The sequence below is a fragment of the Mirounga angustirostris genome, unplaced genomic scaffold (assembly GCF_029215605.1).
Source record: "Mirounga angustirostris isolate CCGP_5_RB_7025 unplaced genomic scaffold, mMirAng1.0.hap1 SCAF_6, whole genome shotgun sequence".
Lineage (NCBI taxonomy): Eukaryota > Metazoa > Chordata > Mammalia > Carnivora > Phocidae > Mirounga > Mirounga angustirostris.
This window is the reverse complement of record NW_026991714.1, coordinates 25,544,779-25,561,586: the sequence shown is the minus strand read 5'-3', so window position 1 is coordinate 25,561,586 and position 16,808 is coordinate 25,544,779. Positions and strand designations below refer to the sequence as shown.

Below are 16,808 nucleotides of genomic sequence, written 5' to 3'. Positions count from 1 at the left end.
GCTTAACTAGCTCTCTGTCCCAACACATTGCAGATCCCAGGGCTGCACCCACTGACGTTAAAATCCGAGTCCTGAACAGCACAGCCATCAGCCTTCAGTGGAACCGCGTCTACCCCGACACGGTGCAGGGCCAACTCAGAGAGTACCGAGTGAGGAAACCAGCTCTCAGCCTCGCCTAACCACCCAGCTTGCTAACCAGGGCAAGGGGGTAGCAGATGCGGGCCATAGGCTACTTGGAAGGGGTCCTAGGAATAGTTGTTGGATCCAGAGTAGATTCAAGAAGATGATGTCTAGTACTAGCTGTCCAAAAATACACCCAGAAAAAAAATTATTTGTATATATGCAGGTGTGTTCTGCAACAGATATGCTGAGAGATTCTACTCAGCAGTAGAATCACACGGAGGGCGGTGGGTTGATGCTCCATATGGCACGTTATGCTCATAATTCATGTGTGAGTAGACACACAGGGATCTTAGGAGCAGTGTTGAGGAACCACTGAGCTACACCCCTCCCCTCTCTTAATGGCCCCCACTGGACTGCTTGCCTCACCCAGTCTGGTTTCATGAAACCTTCACTAACAGGCAGAGCCACCAAAAGGTGTAAACATCTTCCCTGTTGTCACAGCCAACTCCGGATTACCTGGCGTATGGATTATCAAGGCCCTTGGCTTCTCCTGGTCTCCCTGCCTGTGGGCAGTTTCTGCTCACGTATCTCTCCTCTCGGCAAGGGGGAGCTGAGGCGGGCAAGGGGGAGAGAAAACCAGGCCACGCTAGGCTCTCCCTTACACGTAGCTTCATTTAAAACTTGTCTGGGAGGTGACGGCTGCTGTAAGCATGGGATACTGCAGGTTCTGTGACTTAGAGGTCATTGAGAGTTGGCTGATGGACAATTGTGGGCAGAATGGAAGGGATCGGTCTCTTTGGGGGCATGAATTCGGTAGGTAGGAGAGGGAAGGCAAGAAGATGTATACACTTGAATGAGCTCTTCCCCAGCACTTGCACCCTTAACCTACTTGCCCGGAGATTTTTCTGGCTAAAGCTCCCACTGGGTCTGCTTCTTAAGGGGTCCCCTTCTTAAGTATTGACTTCCGTCTTCCTTTGCCTTTGGAGGCCCAGGTGATGCTGGTGTGGCAGCCTGACCTGGGCCTTCTTACATACTGCTAACCATTCCTTGTGTCGCAAACTCTCTCAACTCTACCCCTAACACCACCACCTTCTGAAGGCCATCCCATCCAAGCTCTTGCCACCAGGCAGCCTGGTGTCCACTGACCTGGACATGTGTCTGGCCCATTCTAAAGGTCTTCAAACAATTTTAAAAGAAATCATTTGACTTCAAAGGATTAAATCAACTCCCCTATTCAGACTTCTGAGGGTAACCTGTTCCTTTTCAACTCCTGCCTACTGCCGATCTAAACCATACTAATCCAACTCAAGGCGATGTGGCCTTTGAGCCCAGAAGAGAGCTTTCCATGCCTGGACCCTTGTTCCCACCTTGGAAATAAGTGTCCACTCCATCAGTAACTTTGGCCAACTTGCCTATTTCCCAGAGAGCTCATGTGGCTCAGAAAATGATCAAACCCCAAGCCCCTGTTTCCTGTTTGACGTCAGTTGGTCCTCGCTAGGGGCTAATGAACGGGGCCTCTCGGGCTGCTCCCCCAGCCCTAGGCGGGGCTGCTGAGGGCATTCGGGACTTGGAGGCTGTGGCAAGCAAAGCGAAGACCAGTCACCACCACCGGCACTAACAACTAACCCAGCCCCGCCTGCCCGTCCCCTCACCGGCCCGCCTCTGTCCCGAAGGCTTACTACTGGAGGGAGAGCAGCTTGCTGAAGAACCTGTGGGTGTCTCAGAAGAGGCAGCAAGCCAGCTTCCCTGGTGACCGCCCCCGGGGCGTGGTGTCCCGCCTCTTCCCCTACAGTAACTACAAGCTGGAGATGGTTGTGGTCAATGGGAGAGGCGATGGGCCTCGCGGTGAAACCAAGGAGTTCACCACCCCGGAAGGAGGTAGGTCTGACCTGCAGCTCTTCGGGGTGGGGCAGGACAAGGGCAGCACAGCCAGGTGGGTCCAGAGCAGCCCCAGCGGGCCTGGGCCCGACAGCACAAGGTGACCTCTGCGTGACCCCAAGGCGCTGAAGTCCTGCGAGCCGAGCAGCTCCTGCCATTCCCAGAGTGCTCCATCACCGGGGTGGCCTGCCCTGACTGGACGTTGTGTCTCAAGAGAAGACCTGGGCCACCTGCTGACAAAATTCCAGATGGACTAGCAGACTGACATCCTCTCCCCCCACCCCCTGCCAAGGGCACTGCGGGAGCCCGGGCCACCCCCACCTCTGGAGGCCGAAGCACGGTCACCCTGACCACCAGAAGCACCTGGCTTGTTCCCCAGCACCCAGGACCTTCATTCAGAATTCTCTCTGCACTGTGATCCAGAAGCTTCTGTCGGGACAGCTGGCCCGTGTGCGCGGTGGCCCTGCAGGGGGCGCTCTGCCTGCTGCTTGTTCCAGGTCCCCCTGGGCCTGGGAGGCAGACACTTGTGAAGTTCACATCCTCCTTTATCAGCTCATCCTCCTTTATCAGCTCTGCGTTTGCGTTTGCTTTGCCCTCTTCTGTTTTTCCTCCCTCCCTTCTTAACCTCTTTTCCGCCCCCCCTTTTTCTTCTCTTCCTCCTTCTTTGTTCTTCCCTCTTGTTTTCTTTATTCCTATCTGTCCCGCCCCCTCATTTTGCTTTTCACCTCCAGCCTCTCCCCATCACCCCCGCTCCTGGTGCCCTGTCCATGAGCCCCATCTTGGGCTTCTTTCTCCTCACCCCTGAACCCCGCATTCTCAGCTCGGAAGCCTGGGCCTGCTGCTGGGCCCAGGCTGAGACTCCTCGCCTGAGGACTGGGAACCACATCCTCTGTGCCCACAGCTCTGTTTGGTTCCCTGCTGGCTCGAAGGCATCTTTGCAGGGGCAGAGCCTACCGTGTGCTGAATCCACGGTAGTTGCTAAAGGAAAACCTGACTGACTTCTTCCCCATTTAAACGGAGTCTGAGCCATGCTTGTCCTAAACAGGGTGGGGGAAACAGCATCCTGGATGGGGCAAAGGGCTCCGGCCCTCCTGTGGTTCTCCTGGGTTCTGGCTTAGCAGCTGTCCAGCATGGGGCTTGCCCCGAGGTCAGTGCCTTCATACTTGTGCTTTGTTTTTTTGTGTTTCCTCATCCTGCCTCTGCCCTCCCCTTCTTTTCCCCTGCCCTCTCCTCCTTCCCCAAGTACCCAGTGCCCCCAGGCGTTTCCGAGTCCGGCAGCCCAACCTGGAGACAATCAACCTGGAATGGGATCATCCAGAACACCCCAATGGGATCCTGATTGGATATACTCTCAAATACGTGGCCTGTACGTTCTTCCCTTCTTTCTCTTAATCCGGGATTCAGAAACCCCATTCTCACCATTTCACTAAGGAATCGAGGTAGAAAGCCTATGGGTGCAGAATGATGGAGGTGCCACAGAGAAAGTTCCCCAGAGGATTAGGGGAGGCAGGTGAGACCCAGCCCCCCTGCTCACCTGATATAGCTCCTTCTGCAGGGAGCTTCTAGTTGGTTCATGAGACAGGGAACTTCTGATCTAATGAGGGATTCAACCCCGGCCCCTCGAGGATCTTAGAGTCTCCAACACGTACAAGTGAGTCTAGGAAAGACAGTTCTGCACCTCATCCAATGGGGTAGACTACATGCAAGGGAATCCACACAACACTCAGGGACGCTAAATAAGGTGTCATTTATGGTAAGGCGGCTGTATCTAGAATGACATGGTCAGGAGCCTGGGTAGGGAAGACCTCACCGAAAGAGCTTAGTGTCACCCTGCGACATGAATGTCATTACATTTGAAAAGCCTCTAAAGTAGGCGATGTTGTACCTCGTTGGGAAGCTCAAAGGGCCAGGTGTTGTGTTTTTGACGATTCTAATAGCCAACTGTGTCCTTATATGCTGTTCTGAATGATCTCTGGACCTGACTGTCCCCCTTTGAGGTATACTGAACAGGCCTTTTATGAAGGAGGCATTAATGATCAAAAGCTCTAGTGGTTTTGCCCTAGTTCTGTTTGAAAGGAAGAAAGGACCTCAAAACTTTTGTCCTTGTTGGAAAGGCCTGGGGATTATAAACTAAATCTTTCAGAATCAGCCACATAACTTTGCAGTGAGCTGGAGATAATGAGATCAGTGAAAAAACCTTAACACTGGTGTGTCATTGAAGAGCTGGAAAGTTCTTGCCCAGGTCTTTGCCCTTGAACCCCAGTCTCCAATCCCCCGGGTCACTAAGGTCCTGGGGCAGGCTCCACTGGAAGGCTTTCTCCTTCCAGCTGCAGATTATATAACCCACCATGGTCAGTGTTGCTGAAGTTCAATTTCACTTACCTATCTCTCCCCAGTTAATGGAACCAAATTAGGAAAGCAGATAGTGGAAAACTTCTCTCCCAATCAGACCAAGTTCACGGTGCAAAGAGCAGACCCCGTGTCGCGCTACCGCTTTACCCTCAGTGCCAGGACGCAGGTGGGCTCTGGGGAAGCAGTCACAGAGGAGTCACCGGCACCCCCGAACGAAGGTAGGTGCATCACAGCGCCTTGGGGGTGGAAGGTCCCAGCTAATTCCAATGCCTAGAGAAACACCCTGACCTGGCCTTCTGGCCGGACGGCCTTCTGGGATGGAGAGAAAATAAGGCTGCAGGTCCTCCAGCCCCCCAGTAGGATACAAGAGAACCCATCTCCTATGCTGAGAGGTAGGTGCTGACGATGTATCCGGAAAACTCAGATCTTCTTAGACGATTGCAGTCAGACCTGATCGCCACTTTGCCTTGACTTGCCCAGCTACCTAACATCTATCATCTGTCCTCCTGGGGCGCGTGGTGGGGATAGGAAAGAGAGCCTAAGTCCATAGTAGAGATGACATGAGGGAAGGCATGTGCGAGGTAAACGTGCTAATGAACTTCAGAGAATTGCAGCAGCGTTCGCCCATCGAGAGGGGCAGCAGGGTTACTAAGGGTGCCTGAGGAGGGCTCTGGGATCCCCCTTCTCCCGAGGACACATGGAGCCAAGGAGGGAGGGAAGCAGCCTTGATTGAGGCTACCTGCCAGGATCATGTGCAGAGCCGGAGGTGTCGTCCCTGATTGCAGCCTGAGCTGGTGGGGTGTCAGGCCGTGGGGAGGGGGGTGTTGGGAAACAGCCACTGACCAAGCCAGCTTCCCCAAGAGCAAATGCGCTCAGCTCTTGGCTCCTGGCATCTTCCCAGCCACAGAGCGTCCCCACCGGAGTGCACCTGCCTGAGAAGTCCACTAGGGGGGACTCCAGGCCCACTCGTACCCGTGCTGGCACCCAGAAGCTCCAGGATATCAGGTTTAGAAGTCTAGATATTGGCAGGCCCCCTACCGAAGGAGGGGGCCCCCTGCCTCTTCGGAGGAGCAGTGGTGTATTCAACAGCCATTTCCTGAGCACCTGCAACATGAGGTGCTGGACGCTGCGCCCAAAACGAGGGATAAGGTCTAGAAGGGGAGACCTCCACAAGAGTATCTCCTTGCTGTTCAACATGAGCAATGTTAGGTTTAGCTGAGGCAGGTGCAGTGGCTGGGCAGAGGCTGGGCAGAGGAGGGGTCCGTTCTGCAAGGGAAGAGGCAGTGTGAACTGGGATTCTAGAAGCAGATAACAGGTTACTCAGTGCGGTGCTTGTCCCAGAAGGCTGAGGTCCGATGGCCAGACCCTGGCCCAGATTGGACCTCCCGAGCACCTCCTCCCCACCCCAGGAGAGCTTCAGGGCTTCCTTCACTGGGGCTGCCAGGCCTGCTGCCGGGGCTCCCAGCTCAGCTTCGGAGCTGCACTGCATCCCCTCCCCAGCCCTGCCTCCCCCAGCCCCCGAGGGCCGGCAGGCCAGTGCTGAGGCAGGCGGGAGTGGGGACAGGCAAAAACTAGAGAAAGGCTAACGGTCCTTCCTTCTCTGGTCTTGTAAACCAGACGTGAGCCACACAATAAGCTCCCCTCCTTGTGTGCTCATCAACCCCCCTGGGCATTCGGGCAGTTTATTAGGGCTGGGGAACTTTGGGTAAGTGGCTGATAATATGCCTCTTACCAAAAGCCTGGCCAGACAGGGGATAGTGCACTTTCCGATTCCTTAATTCTATAAGGAGAGGCATAAAGAGAGCCTCTTGTCCCTCCCCATCCCCAGCCCAATACAGAACATCAGATCAACAAATACCCCATTGTCCAGCCCTGGTGACCACCACAGGGTACGTTCTGGGGCCCTAGGGGACAAGAGGACAAAGGGAGACTTTCTTCTCCATTTAGGGGTTTGCAGTAAATTCAGGAATTCTTTTTAGGGCTCCCAATCCACAGCTGGGTTTCTTATTTCATAGAGTACAGCTGGTGGGAAAAAACTGGGCAGCAGACCCTCCAGGCAGGGGCCTCAGGCTTGCCATCTGTGACAGCTCCCGGGCCTTCCAAGGCCGAGATGGTGTGGGAGAGGATTCACGAAATACACTTGCCCCTCCTCCATCCACCCCAACACTACTCACCATCTTCCCCCAAAGATACAGGAACCATTCTTTTGACTGGGCTTGATGTCCTCCTATGCCACCTACACCTTATGCCCTCAATTCTTGGCATCCTGAAAGGTCACCCAACCTGCTCATAAAGATCAGCCTGGCTATGGAAGGGCACACTCTTGGGGAAAGACCTGGAAACAAAAGCACTCTAGGTAGACCGTCCCTATGGCCACCCCTTAGATGATAGTCTTTGAGTGGAGGTAGAATCAGAGTGTATTAGAAAGGTCTCCGAGATCCGGGTGGAAAATTTTCTGTAGGAACATACCAGATCCCCCATGGAGTTGACCACGAACCCTGGACACCAGTCAGCATCCTCGGGGCAGTAGCCAGCACCTGGCCACCCTGTCTGGGTCAGGTTTGAGCCAGACGCTTCTCTGCTTGCTTGTCCTGTGGTTTCACCTGTGTTCTGTTTTGTCTTCCCTCTCTCATCCTTTCTCCCTCTCTCTGGCCATCTTGGGCGCTGTGTTCTGAAGCTACTCCAACTGCAGGTACCGTACCAGCAGCAGAGGTAATGGGCATGGCATGGGACAATGCAGGTGGAGCCCAGCCCAGCCAGGGTGGAGAAGGAGGGAGAAGCTTGGGATGAAAGCATGCTCCAGACTTACCCTTTCAGGGGTTGGGAAGCCAGACTGTCAAGAGGGATGTATGCGGAGGACGGGACCAGAGGAGCTCAAACCCTCCCCCTCTTCCCTTCACATACTCTTGGCCCCCCTCGGATGGCTTAGGAGGGGCCCCCCCACACACATGGGCTCCAGACCTAGCCTCTGCACCTGCAGCTTTCTTGGAAGCTGAGTGATTCCTTCCCCGGACTGACCTGGGCCCTTGCCTAGTTTTGACATCTCGGAGAGATGAGGGTCTGCAGCCCTTGGGTGGCCGGCCATGTCCCTTGAAGGAATCCTGTACCGTGAGTGGAGGCAGCTGCTCCTGTCTTCTGGTCAGGCTGCCATCCCCTGAAAGGGTGACCTATGGGTGAGCACACTGTGCAACACTGTGCATGTTGACCATGCATGCTGCATGGGGGCCCAGCACCAGCTCTGCCATCTACCATGGGTTCTGGTCAGTGACCGTGAGTGATCTTGTCCTTGGATAGGGCCAGGTGCTCCAGGACCTGGAGTCTTAGTGGGCACCATGGGCTGATTGTTCCCTCGCCCCTTAGAAACGCAGCTCCTCAGAGTCTTCAGCATGAACAGCCTCCACTCTCGGGGTCTGGGAGGTAAATGCATAGCAGAAGTGAGGAGTGGGTGGACAGGTCCCGGCTTAGGAAATGGCCTGCTGATCACAGTCCTCTCAAGCCCTCATGTTGTGGGTTTGAGGACACCAAAGGGTGTGTCACCGCAGGAGGCCTATCCTCAAGCTGGAGGTGCTATGCAGGGAACCCCAGGGCTCCTTCCCCTGTCCTCCTCTGACGCTGAGGGCAAGGCGCACCCTGGCAGAGCAAAGGCTAGGGGGCAGGGGATCACTAGAGCCTCCTGAAGCTCTAGGCAGCAGGGAGGACTGAGAAGCAGGTGAGGAACCGGGGGATTGGCTTATGAAGATAACTGCCTGATCTGGTTTCCTCCTACCCCCATTTTAGGTTGATTCTATTTCTGTTGCACACCCTGCTTCCTTCAATTTGTGTTTGTGTTGCCAGATCTGTGGGTGGTGCACAGTCATCATCCTTCCCTGTCCCCACCCCTCCAGCTCTCCATCCCCCCTCCACATCATCACCCAGGCTGGTGGGTCCCAGTGCCTCCCCACAGGGCCCGAATACCTCCGCTGGCATATGAGGTAGAGAGATGTCCTGGGCCTGGGAACCGTGGAGAAAGCCATCCTTGTACTCTGGGGGCTGCCCTGGCTTTCCGATGCAACTTGGCACGAGGGTTTCTTCTGGAACTATTCTAGCAGGTGCTCAGGGTAGCCTAAGCAGGCTTAGTAAACATAGAAGGTAGAGATACAGGACACCAAGAGAATCCTCCGGAAGTTCATTGGTCAAGCAGCTCCCAGCCTGCCTCCCCCTTTCTGGCACCCTGGGACCCAAGGCAGGTGGGTCGGGTAGCAGGGAGTCTGCCTTGCTCAGCGAGCATCTGAGCCTGCCTGGGCTGCCCCTCTCATGAGTGGCACCTGCGAGGGGGAGGTGATCATTCCAAACCCCCCACCTTCTGCCGCCCATTTAGAAAAGATCCAGGCCCATCATGGCATGACCATGCGTGCACGGTCTCTGACCCTCCATCAAATGTGCTTCCTTGGCGCCAGCTTCCCTGTGACATGGTGGTAGAGGTACGGTGTACGTCTTTGTAAATGAGATGTGCTCGTGGCTTCGGCTCTTCTCAGCTGTAAATGCTCTAGAACCTTCTGCACAATCTGCAGGTGCCAAGCAATGGAGCCCAGGTCCGACATTTCTGATGTGGGTCTGTTGTCCAGCCCACTGCTCCCTTCCCTCTCCTCTTCCCCGAGCCTGGGTGTTTTTTCCCCACACTACTCTGTTCACATTTAACCCGCTGAAAATAATCCCTCTCGCACACCCGTGTCTGTAGCCTCTCAGGATGGCTGCCCATCTGGCCTGGCCATCTGTGGTTTGGCCAGGGTAGTCCATGCGCCATGTGGCCATTTTTGGACTGAACCTTCCACCTTGGAATGTCTGGAAACTGCTGGCCTCCTCTGTGACTCAGATCGGCACATGTTTGCTGGGCAGCTCCGTGGCAAGTTCTGGGGTCAGGAAGATGAATAAGACAAGTCCTCTCTCCTCAATTTTCTCCATCTCTTCTGTGGTGTTCCCCGAAACTCTGGTGGCAAACCCTCAGCCACGGCTGGGGTGCCTTTCATTGTGCATGAGGTAACCCATTAGGCTGACATGGCTCTTGGGTAGGTGCTTCCAGCTCTAGGCCCACCCTGCCCCACCCCCACCCCCGCACCCCCGCACCCCCGGCTTCCTCTCAGTTGCCAGGCTGGTGCTCTCCATCGATCATTGACCAGGGTGGTTCTCCAGCCCATAATTCCTGCTTCAATTGGAGATGACATCCGAGCTCAGCGACGTGCCTGTCCAGCCTGTGGGCCTCTCTGTCTCTAAGCCCTTTGTCCCCTTCTGTCCTCTACCCAAACCCCGCCCCAGGGGATGAAATCCTCTGGGTCCCCTTTGACCTGAGCACCGGACAGTTTCCCCATGGAAACCTGCCTTCCCCTCTCGCCTACGTGAGCCTCCAACAACTCACTCCCCTGACTCAGAGCTTTTCCGTCTCGCCTCTGCCCTCCCTGTCTCTCTTGCCCTGTCCAGCCATGGGACAACAGACACAGCTAATGAGTGGGTCAGAGAGAGCATTGGTTTTCCATCTGTGACCTCAGCCAGCTGAGGCTGCCAGCTCCACAGTGACTCCAATGGGAGGACACTTGGGAAGCCACTCCTTGCCTCCTGTTCCCCTCTTACTGTAAGTACAGTAAGTCACCCTGACCTAGCCTCTCTTAGCATCTCTGTTCCCAGGGCTGCTTGCTGGAATGCGCAGGGAAGTGTGTGTGAGCCTAGCTGTGGGCCTGTGGGAGTGCAGTGTGTGCGTCTCTGCTTTACGAGAACCAAGGGGCATGTGAGAGCGTGTATAGCTTTGGGGGGAAATGCCACTGATTCTGGGGGCCCACGAAATGTAACACCACTGCCCAGGTGTGCACTACACAGAGCGGGATGGTTTTAACTCAAAAAGAGTCTCCCCCCCCCCCCAAAGCTTTTTGATGATGCCTTTTAAATAGTCTTAGAAAAGGAGGGCCCTGTGAACATTGGACTTGCCAGAAATGATTAGAAAATACACCATTGTTAAGGAGCCAAGTCAGAGCAGGTCCTGCCCACAGGTAGCCTCTCCAGAGTCCTTCCTGCAGCACAGAGCAGCATGGGAAAAGCCCATGTGTGTCCGTGGCCAAGGGAGCTGCAAGGGGCCAGGCCTGGGAGAGAGCTGACCTTTGCCCTGTGGGTCTCTCTGGCTTTTCTGTGTGTTTGTCTGTCTGTCTTGGTGAATGGGATAGGTGGATTCCCTCGTGTGGAGCTTTTGTAGCACTGGGCTTTCCAGGCCTGGGGCCACCTTGGACTAATACATCCTTGAACAGTGACTTTGACAGGGAGAGTTGTCCCCACCCCACACCTTCCTGATGTCTGCATTGACTGGGGCATAGGGACTAGAGCGCGGTCTGCTTTGACCCTGCGTAGGAATGTTTGGAATGCGTGGGACATAGCTGGCTACCCAGTGTGACTTCTGTGGTCAGCACCCTCAGGGTCTAGTACCGCCTCTGATCTTGCAACTAGGGAAGTGGCTGGGATCCCAGAACACTCCCTCCTTCTCTGTGGGGACTTGTAATATTGGAGACCCAGGGGAATGAAAGGGACTTTGTTGGTCAGGCTCTTACTGAAAAGGCCTCGGATCTCTTCATTCCCCCCCTGAGAAAGCTCTCTGGCTCCCTCCCTGCCCTGGCCCCCTTCTGGGCGGTGGGGATCTTATCTTCCTAAACTTCTGGAGCTTTGAGATGGGGCTGGGATGTGGCTATTCCTCAGGGGTTTACAAGTATCTTCTTATGTCTTAACGTCCCTGCCTTCTGCCCCATAAAGTGGACCATGATCAGATGACAGGAGATGGCAAGGGAAGAGGGGCTCTGCCTCTCTCAGATTTGCCCCCATCTTTCTCATCCTCTCGGCTTTTGGTAATAATGGAACTAGAGAGTAGTAGGGCCACCCTCGGTTAGCTTCCACGACCCTTTTGTAGAAGGAAATCGGGCCTGTGGGGACAGTGTCACATGGATAGACTTAGCCCCGCAGGGCTGACTGACACCCCGGGTAGCTTTGGGTGGGAGACGAGAATGTGAGAGAGGGCACAGATTTTAACGAATCTCCCTGAAGACTTATGCAACAAAAAGGCCCACAAATGTGTGTCACTTGCGTCCTGGGATTTCTCCAGCTACCGAGCACAGAGTACGCTGTGACTGCATGAGTGCCCATCCAACGTCTTAACGTGAAGGGAAAGGACTTGGGGCTCCTGGAGCCCAGATGTCCTCGGAAGAGAGGAGTTAGGGTGGAGTGGGGTAATTGCAGGAAGGAGCATCACCGGGCAGGGAAGAAGGGAGGAGAGGCAGGGCCATGGACAAGAGATGAGAGCCTGGGGACGGGCAGACAGTGAGACAGGAGACACAGACCCCTCTGGGAGGCTGACCCACAGAGTGGGGACTCTTCTCGCTCTGTCGTTGGGTTTGGGGGTGCTAGAACTCAAACAGCTGTGAGAAAGGGTACTTTTGGAGGGAATGGCTGGGAATGGGAGTCTCTCCAGTGCTCCTGCAGGACACAGCCACCACCTGCCCCCCTCCAAGGCGGGAGCTCCAGGGCCAGACCCAGGCGCTGCTAACTGGCCTGTGTCTGGGTGGTGCTGGTCGGGGACCCCATGCCGTCCCTGGGGCCTGAGCGATTCGGGGTGGGTCCTTCCCCATCCTCATCCTCACTCTGGGCGGGGTGCATGCTGGGTGCTTCGAGCCACACAGACCATGAGAAGAAAATGAAACACACACAGGGCTTCATTCTCTTCCTGGCCCATGGCTGTGTTCTCTCACTGTGACCCGTCCGACCCGGTCCGTCACGCTGGGGGAGGCTTCTGGTCCCTGAGCCCCATCGCCTCCCCGGGGCTGCCTGCCTTGCACGTGGGGCCGCGAGTCCAGGCTGGGGGACGCCCGGACCGACCGGACGCGGCTGTTTTACATTTCCCTCCCAGCTCCTCCCACGTCGCCCCCGACCACAGTGGGTGCCACAGGCGCCCCCGCTGCCACCACCGAAGCCACAACAGTCCCCACCATCCCAAGTGTCTCACCTACCACCGTGGCCACCACTACCGTCGCCACGACTACAACCACTGCCGCCACCACCACGGAGAGGCCTCCCACCACCACCTCCGGGACTAAGATGCCCGAATCCGGTACTGCCCACTGTCCCTGCGCCCCGTCCCTCCGCCGGAGGCCCCCCGCGTACGAGGGCGGGTCTGGGGTGCCGTTGGCCGACACCTCCCGTTGTTTCTACCTGGAGAGCGCACAGGGATTCTCAGTCTGGGAGCCTGGGGGCACAGAGCACCCCCTAGGCGCTCTCCACCTTGGGTGGCCCTCAATGGCTCCACAGCCGTGCTCTAGCCTCAGATCCTTGATGACAGAGGCCCACCCTCCTCAGGCAGGACCCCTGGGTCCCGGATGGGAGGGCTGCCTCCACCTCCATGCGGAGCAGCGGCTCGGGGCTGAGCACTCCGGAAGGGAGAGAGCGTGGGCAAGGGCAGGGGCCTGACCCTGGATAGTTGGCCTGAGAGGGCTTCCCGCCCTGGCCATGTCACTTCCAGCCCTGCAACATAGAGGAGAGGGGAGTGGTCGGCCCCGCCGGGCAGCTCTGTTCCCAGAGCCCTGCTCTTCCCTCACCCCTCTCCCAACAAAGCACATTTACAGCCCTCCCCCTTTTTTTTAAAGAAGAGCTTCCAGGAAAGAGCATTGCTAGGGAGACCCATAATGCTGGAGGGTGCTCTGTCCCTCTTCCCATTTGCATTCCCCACACCCCCAGATGCACACATGGAGGGAGAATCACAGCCTTTCTCGGGGCCCCTGGTAAGAAATGATTCTAGGCTGGCCTGCTAAGCCCACAAAATGTGCTGTTCCTCCATTCTGCAGCCAGGCCGGGAAGCTCGGTTCTTCCAGCATGAGGACAACCCCTCAGGAATCCAGCCATACTTCTAAGAACCAAGCATCAAACACTCTTTCATTACCATCCAGGGGAGGGCCTCTAGCTTGCAGAGCCCACAGGCCAGCTGTAGAGTCAGCATGATGCAGCTGACAGGGCAGGCAGGAAGCACCCAGAACCCTCCGCCGGCAGCTGTAGGGTGGTAGGCCCCCACTGTGTCCTGGGCAAGTCCCTTTACCTTCCGGGGCCTCACTTCTCAGCACCTCAGTGAGGATGGAGGCTTGATGCACATGTGAGTATCATCTTGAATTCAGTTACATGGAGATACATGAGCCCTAAGGGGACACATAACTGACACCATGTTCTTCAAGCCTTGAAAACACCGATTTGCTTTAAAGATACAATATCTAGAATTTAAACAATATGGGCTTTAGGAAGACGTTGGCTGAGGAGGAAGCCTGGCAGGCTATTAGAAGCTGCCACCAGTAGTTTGGTGATGGGTGTTCTTTGGGGCCACAGGGAGGCATCTTTACCTTATAACAGGGCTCTGTGTCCCCATGAATGCTGTGAGGTCACAGAGGAGATGCACAAAGGATGAAGAAGGGACTGGATCTTGCTCCCCAGCAGAGTTACTTGCCCTCTGGAGAGGTCGGCTTTGCTGCCACATAGGACTAACCCCATGGACTCTCACGTGCAACTTCTAACTGCCCAAGATACCATGGAGGACCTGCCCGTGCCCCTGAACTTATCCTTGGAGCCTGGGGACACCCCTCAAACGTCCTCACTTCCCTTAATGCAGCAGAGTGGCTCTGTCATCCATGATTTTTTAAATGATCGTTCATCTTTATCATGTCTTATGCCTTAGGACCACATTTCCTAAGTTTACTTTTTTCAGGGTGAAATGGGACTTTTTATTTGTCCTTAACTTGTTTCTTTCAGATTTCAAGGGATAACCCCTAATTCTCCCATTCCAGGACTCGGCAGAACAATCCATACTTCCTCTCACACTTTCTGTTCTTTATAGCAATTGATAGCCCTCCTTCCTGGTCTTTCTCTTTGAACATTTTCTTTAGCGGTCGATATCTAGGTCTCTGTACATGGCACTGCCTTCCCCCAGCTCTCACCTCTAAGTCTTTTGCTTCCCCATCACTTCACCTTTTCTAGCAGTGCCCCAATCTCCACTACCTTTGAGACCGTCAGATTTGGGGCAGTATTGTATTGGTGGCCAAACTGTTTAAACCCAAATTCTCTGGCTATTTCCAGGCCCCAGAGCTGAGGAGGAAGAAGCTCAAGTTCCCAAATCATGAGTTCTCCTAGTTCATTCCCACTCGCAAGAACCATGAGATTCCAAGGAGCTGGGATTTGGGGTGGCTAAAAGCCACCAGTACAATGGAGACCCCAGGCAGATAAGTAAAGAAGCCTGTGTTCTGCCCTTCCCACAGAGAATGCCCCATGGCGCCATCAGTGGAGTCTCTTTCTTGGCCCCTCACCTAACATGAATCATATTCACCTGGGGCAACCGGCAACTGACAAGGTTGTAGTAGAGAAGGCACTTCTTTGAAGTGAAGACCAGGAGATCTTTTATCACCTCCCAGCCCTGCAGACTCAGTCACATGTCAAATAGATAATGAATAAATGCATCACCAACGTACTCTATTCATTTATTTTTGACAAGTGAGTTGGTGACAGTGCCCCCTTGAATGCTAATAAAATATACAGGAGCCACACTTGTAAAGTCTTTGAAATATAAGGCTTCATGCTAGTACTCCACTATTAAATCTTTGCTGGGAAATGGGGTAATCAGACTGCTGGGACTCGTGAAAAATGATTACGTTTGAAGATTAGTGCCACTCTCCTGTCCACAGGCTATGGTTTCAGACAGTGCCGTGGCTTTGATAAAGTAGCTCCCAGCTCGTAGGCACTAGATAATTAATGTCTTCCGTATTACATGGAGATCAAGCCTCAAAGACAATTTAGTGCTGAGAAGCCAAAAGAACTGGATTCTTCTGGTGTCTGAACCTTCGAGGGTAGGGGGTCAAGAAGGAGTTACCTTCTTTGGGTCCCACCTAGCCCAGGAGAGGGAGATGAGGGGTTCATACCTCTCCTCTCTACTTGGGACCCTGGGGCTGTAGACCCCAAGTCCCCTCAGAGAGTCCAAGGCCATGTTCCACATAATCCAAGATCTTGCTGACCAAGAAGGACCACAGGGACTCCAGAGACACCCGTCTGGGTTACTGTTCTCCTCCAGTGTCAGGAGCCCCGTAAAGCTCTCCAACGTTTGGTCCCGCCCTTTCTACACATCACGACTCTCGAGGGCCTTTGGAAGATCCCTCTCTCCTTCCTGTAGAACGTCTGTGGTTGAAGGGAACGAGGCTGGCACATCTCTCGCCCTCGGTCTGTATGCTGGCCAACGGGGCTTTCTCCGGGTTCCTTCCGCCGCCCCATTCCGATCCATGACAAGGGATCTAAAAAGGGAAAGAGCCCAGGTTCGAGCCCCCGGTGGCATAGGTCGAAACCCACTCTTTCGTTCCTGCCCCTACCTGTGTGGACACACAGACCGTCTCCAGCTCTCCCGCACTCACAGGTCCTCCTGACTGCATCCGCTCGTACCTGGGTGGCGACCTCTGGCCTGGCCACCGAGGCTGCAGCCTGGAGCTCTGTCGGGCCCTGTGCACAGCCTCTTCTGAGTCCTCCCTTTCTGAGCTGCGCACGTGTATATATATGTGTGTGTGCACGTGTGTGTGTCTCTAGAGCTGCCTCCCTCCTCACCACTAACCCCTCTTCTAACCTGCCCACCAGCCCCCGACAGGCAGTCCATATGGAACGTCACGGTGCTCCCCAACAGTAAATGGGCCAACATCACCTGGAAGCACAATTTCGGGCCCGGAACTGACTTTGTGGTTGAGTACACCGACAGTAAGCATTGCTGAGCGGTGGGGGGGGGCGGTGGCAGCAGCTGCGGCGGGTAGTGTAGATGCCATTAGAGAGATCCTGCGAACTCCCCCAGGCTCCGAGGGGCCTGTTAGCCCGGCTTAATTATGACTTAATGAAATCGATACGCGCTCCGGCGGCAGTGGGGTGGGAAGAGCAGCTGAGAGAGAAGGAAGAGGGCTTCTGAAGCTATTAGTGGAGGTCTAGGGTTGCATGTGCTGGGGAGGACCTGGGTTATGGGGCCCTGCGTCTGCTTCCTGCCCAGGATGAGGGTTCTGAAAGCACCACCACTCCCCGCCCCCCAGCCATGAGCCAAACCTCACTTCTGCCTGGATTTCCTTAACTCACAATCCATGTTTCTGGTGTCTCCACTAGGCAGGCTAGGCCAGTTCAGACTTTTTGAGTATAGCTGCGCTTTGCTCACAGAGGAATACCAGTGGCCTCCCATCCAAGGCACTGACCGGGGCCACTTTGTCGCAGAGAGCGGGTGGCTAGAGCTGAGCTGTTCACTATTGGATCTTAGGATCAAGGGTACATATTTATCAGACTGTAGAGTGTGGTCAAGATATCTGCCTTCTTTGAGGGAAGGGCCCTGCCCCTGAAGATTCAGACCCACTATGGTGTTATCCTTAGCAATGAATGAAACCAGCTCACCCAGCCAGGAGATCCGC

The 16,808-nt window shown here is 55.1% G+C and overlaps 1 protein-coding gene across 19 annotated transcripts in view; it reads left to right on the top strand.

The window, feature by feature from the left end:
- The window catches only part of NFASC (neurofascin), a 181,561-nt gene that overhangs the window by 145,704 nt on the left and 19,049 nt on the right, over positions 1–16,808 (top strand). For 5 of the 19 annotated variants that reach the window (XM_054507929.2, XM_064593938.1, XM_064593937.1 and 2 more), the window contains 7 exons: positions 34–149; positions 1,797–2,001; positions 3,245–3,367; positions 4,398–4,571; positions 7,031–7,045; positions 12,266–12,466; positions 16,006–16,122. The exons of 1 other annotated variant lie outside the window; for it this stretch is intronic. In XM_054507929.2, coding sequence (XP_054363904.2) covers positions 34–149; positions 1,797–2,001; positions 3,245–3,367; positions 4,398–4,571; positions 7,031–7,045; positions 12,266–12,466; positions 16,006–16,122 — 951 coding nt within the window. Of the gene's footprint in view, positions 1–33; positions 150–1,796; positions 2,002–3,244; positions 3,368–4,397; positions 4,572–7,030; positions 7,046–12,265; positions 12,467–16,005; positions 16,123–16,808 lie in introns of those variants that run through there. 13 more of the 19 variants (XM_064593947.1, XM_064593945.1, XM_064593943.1 and 10 more) reach the window with 7 other exon arrangements.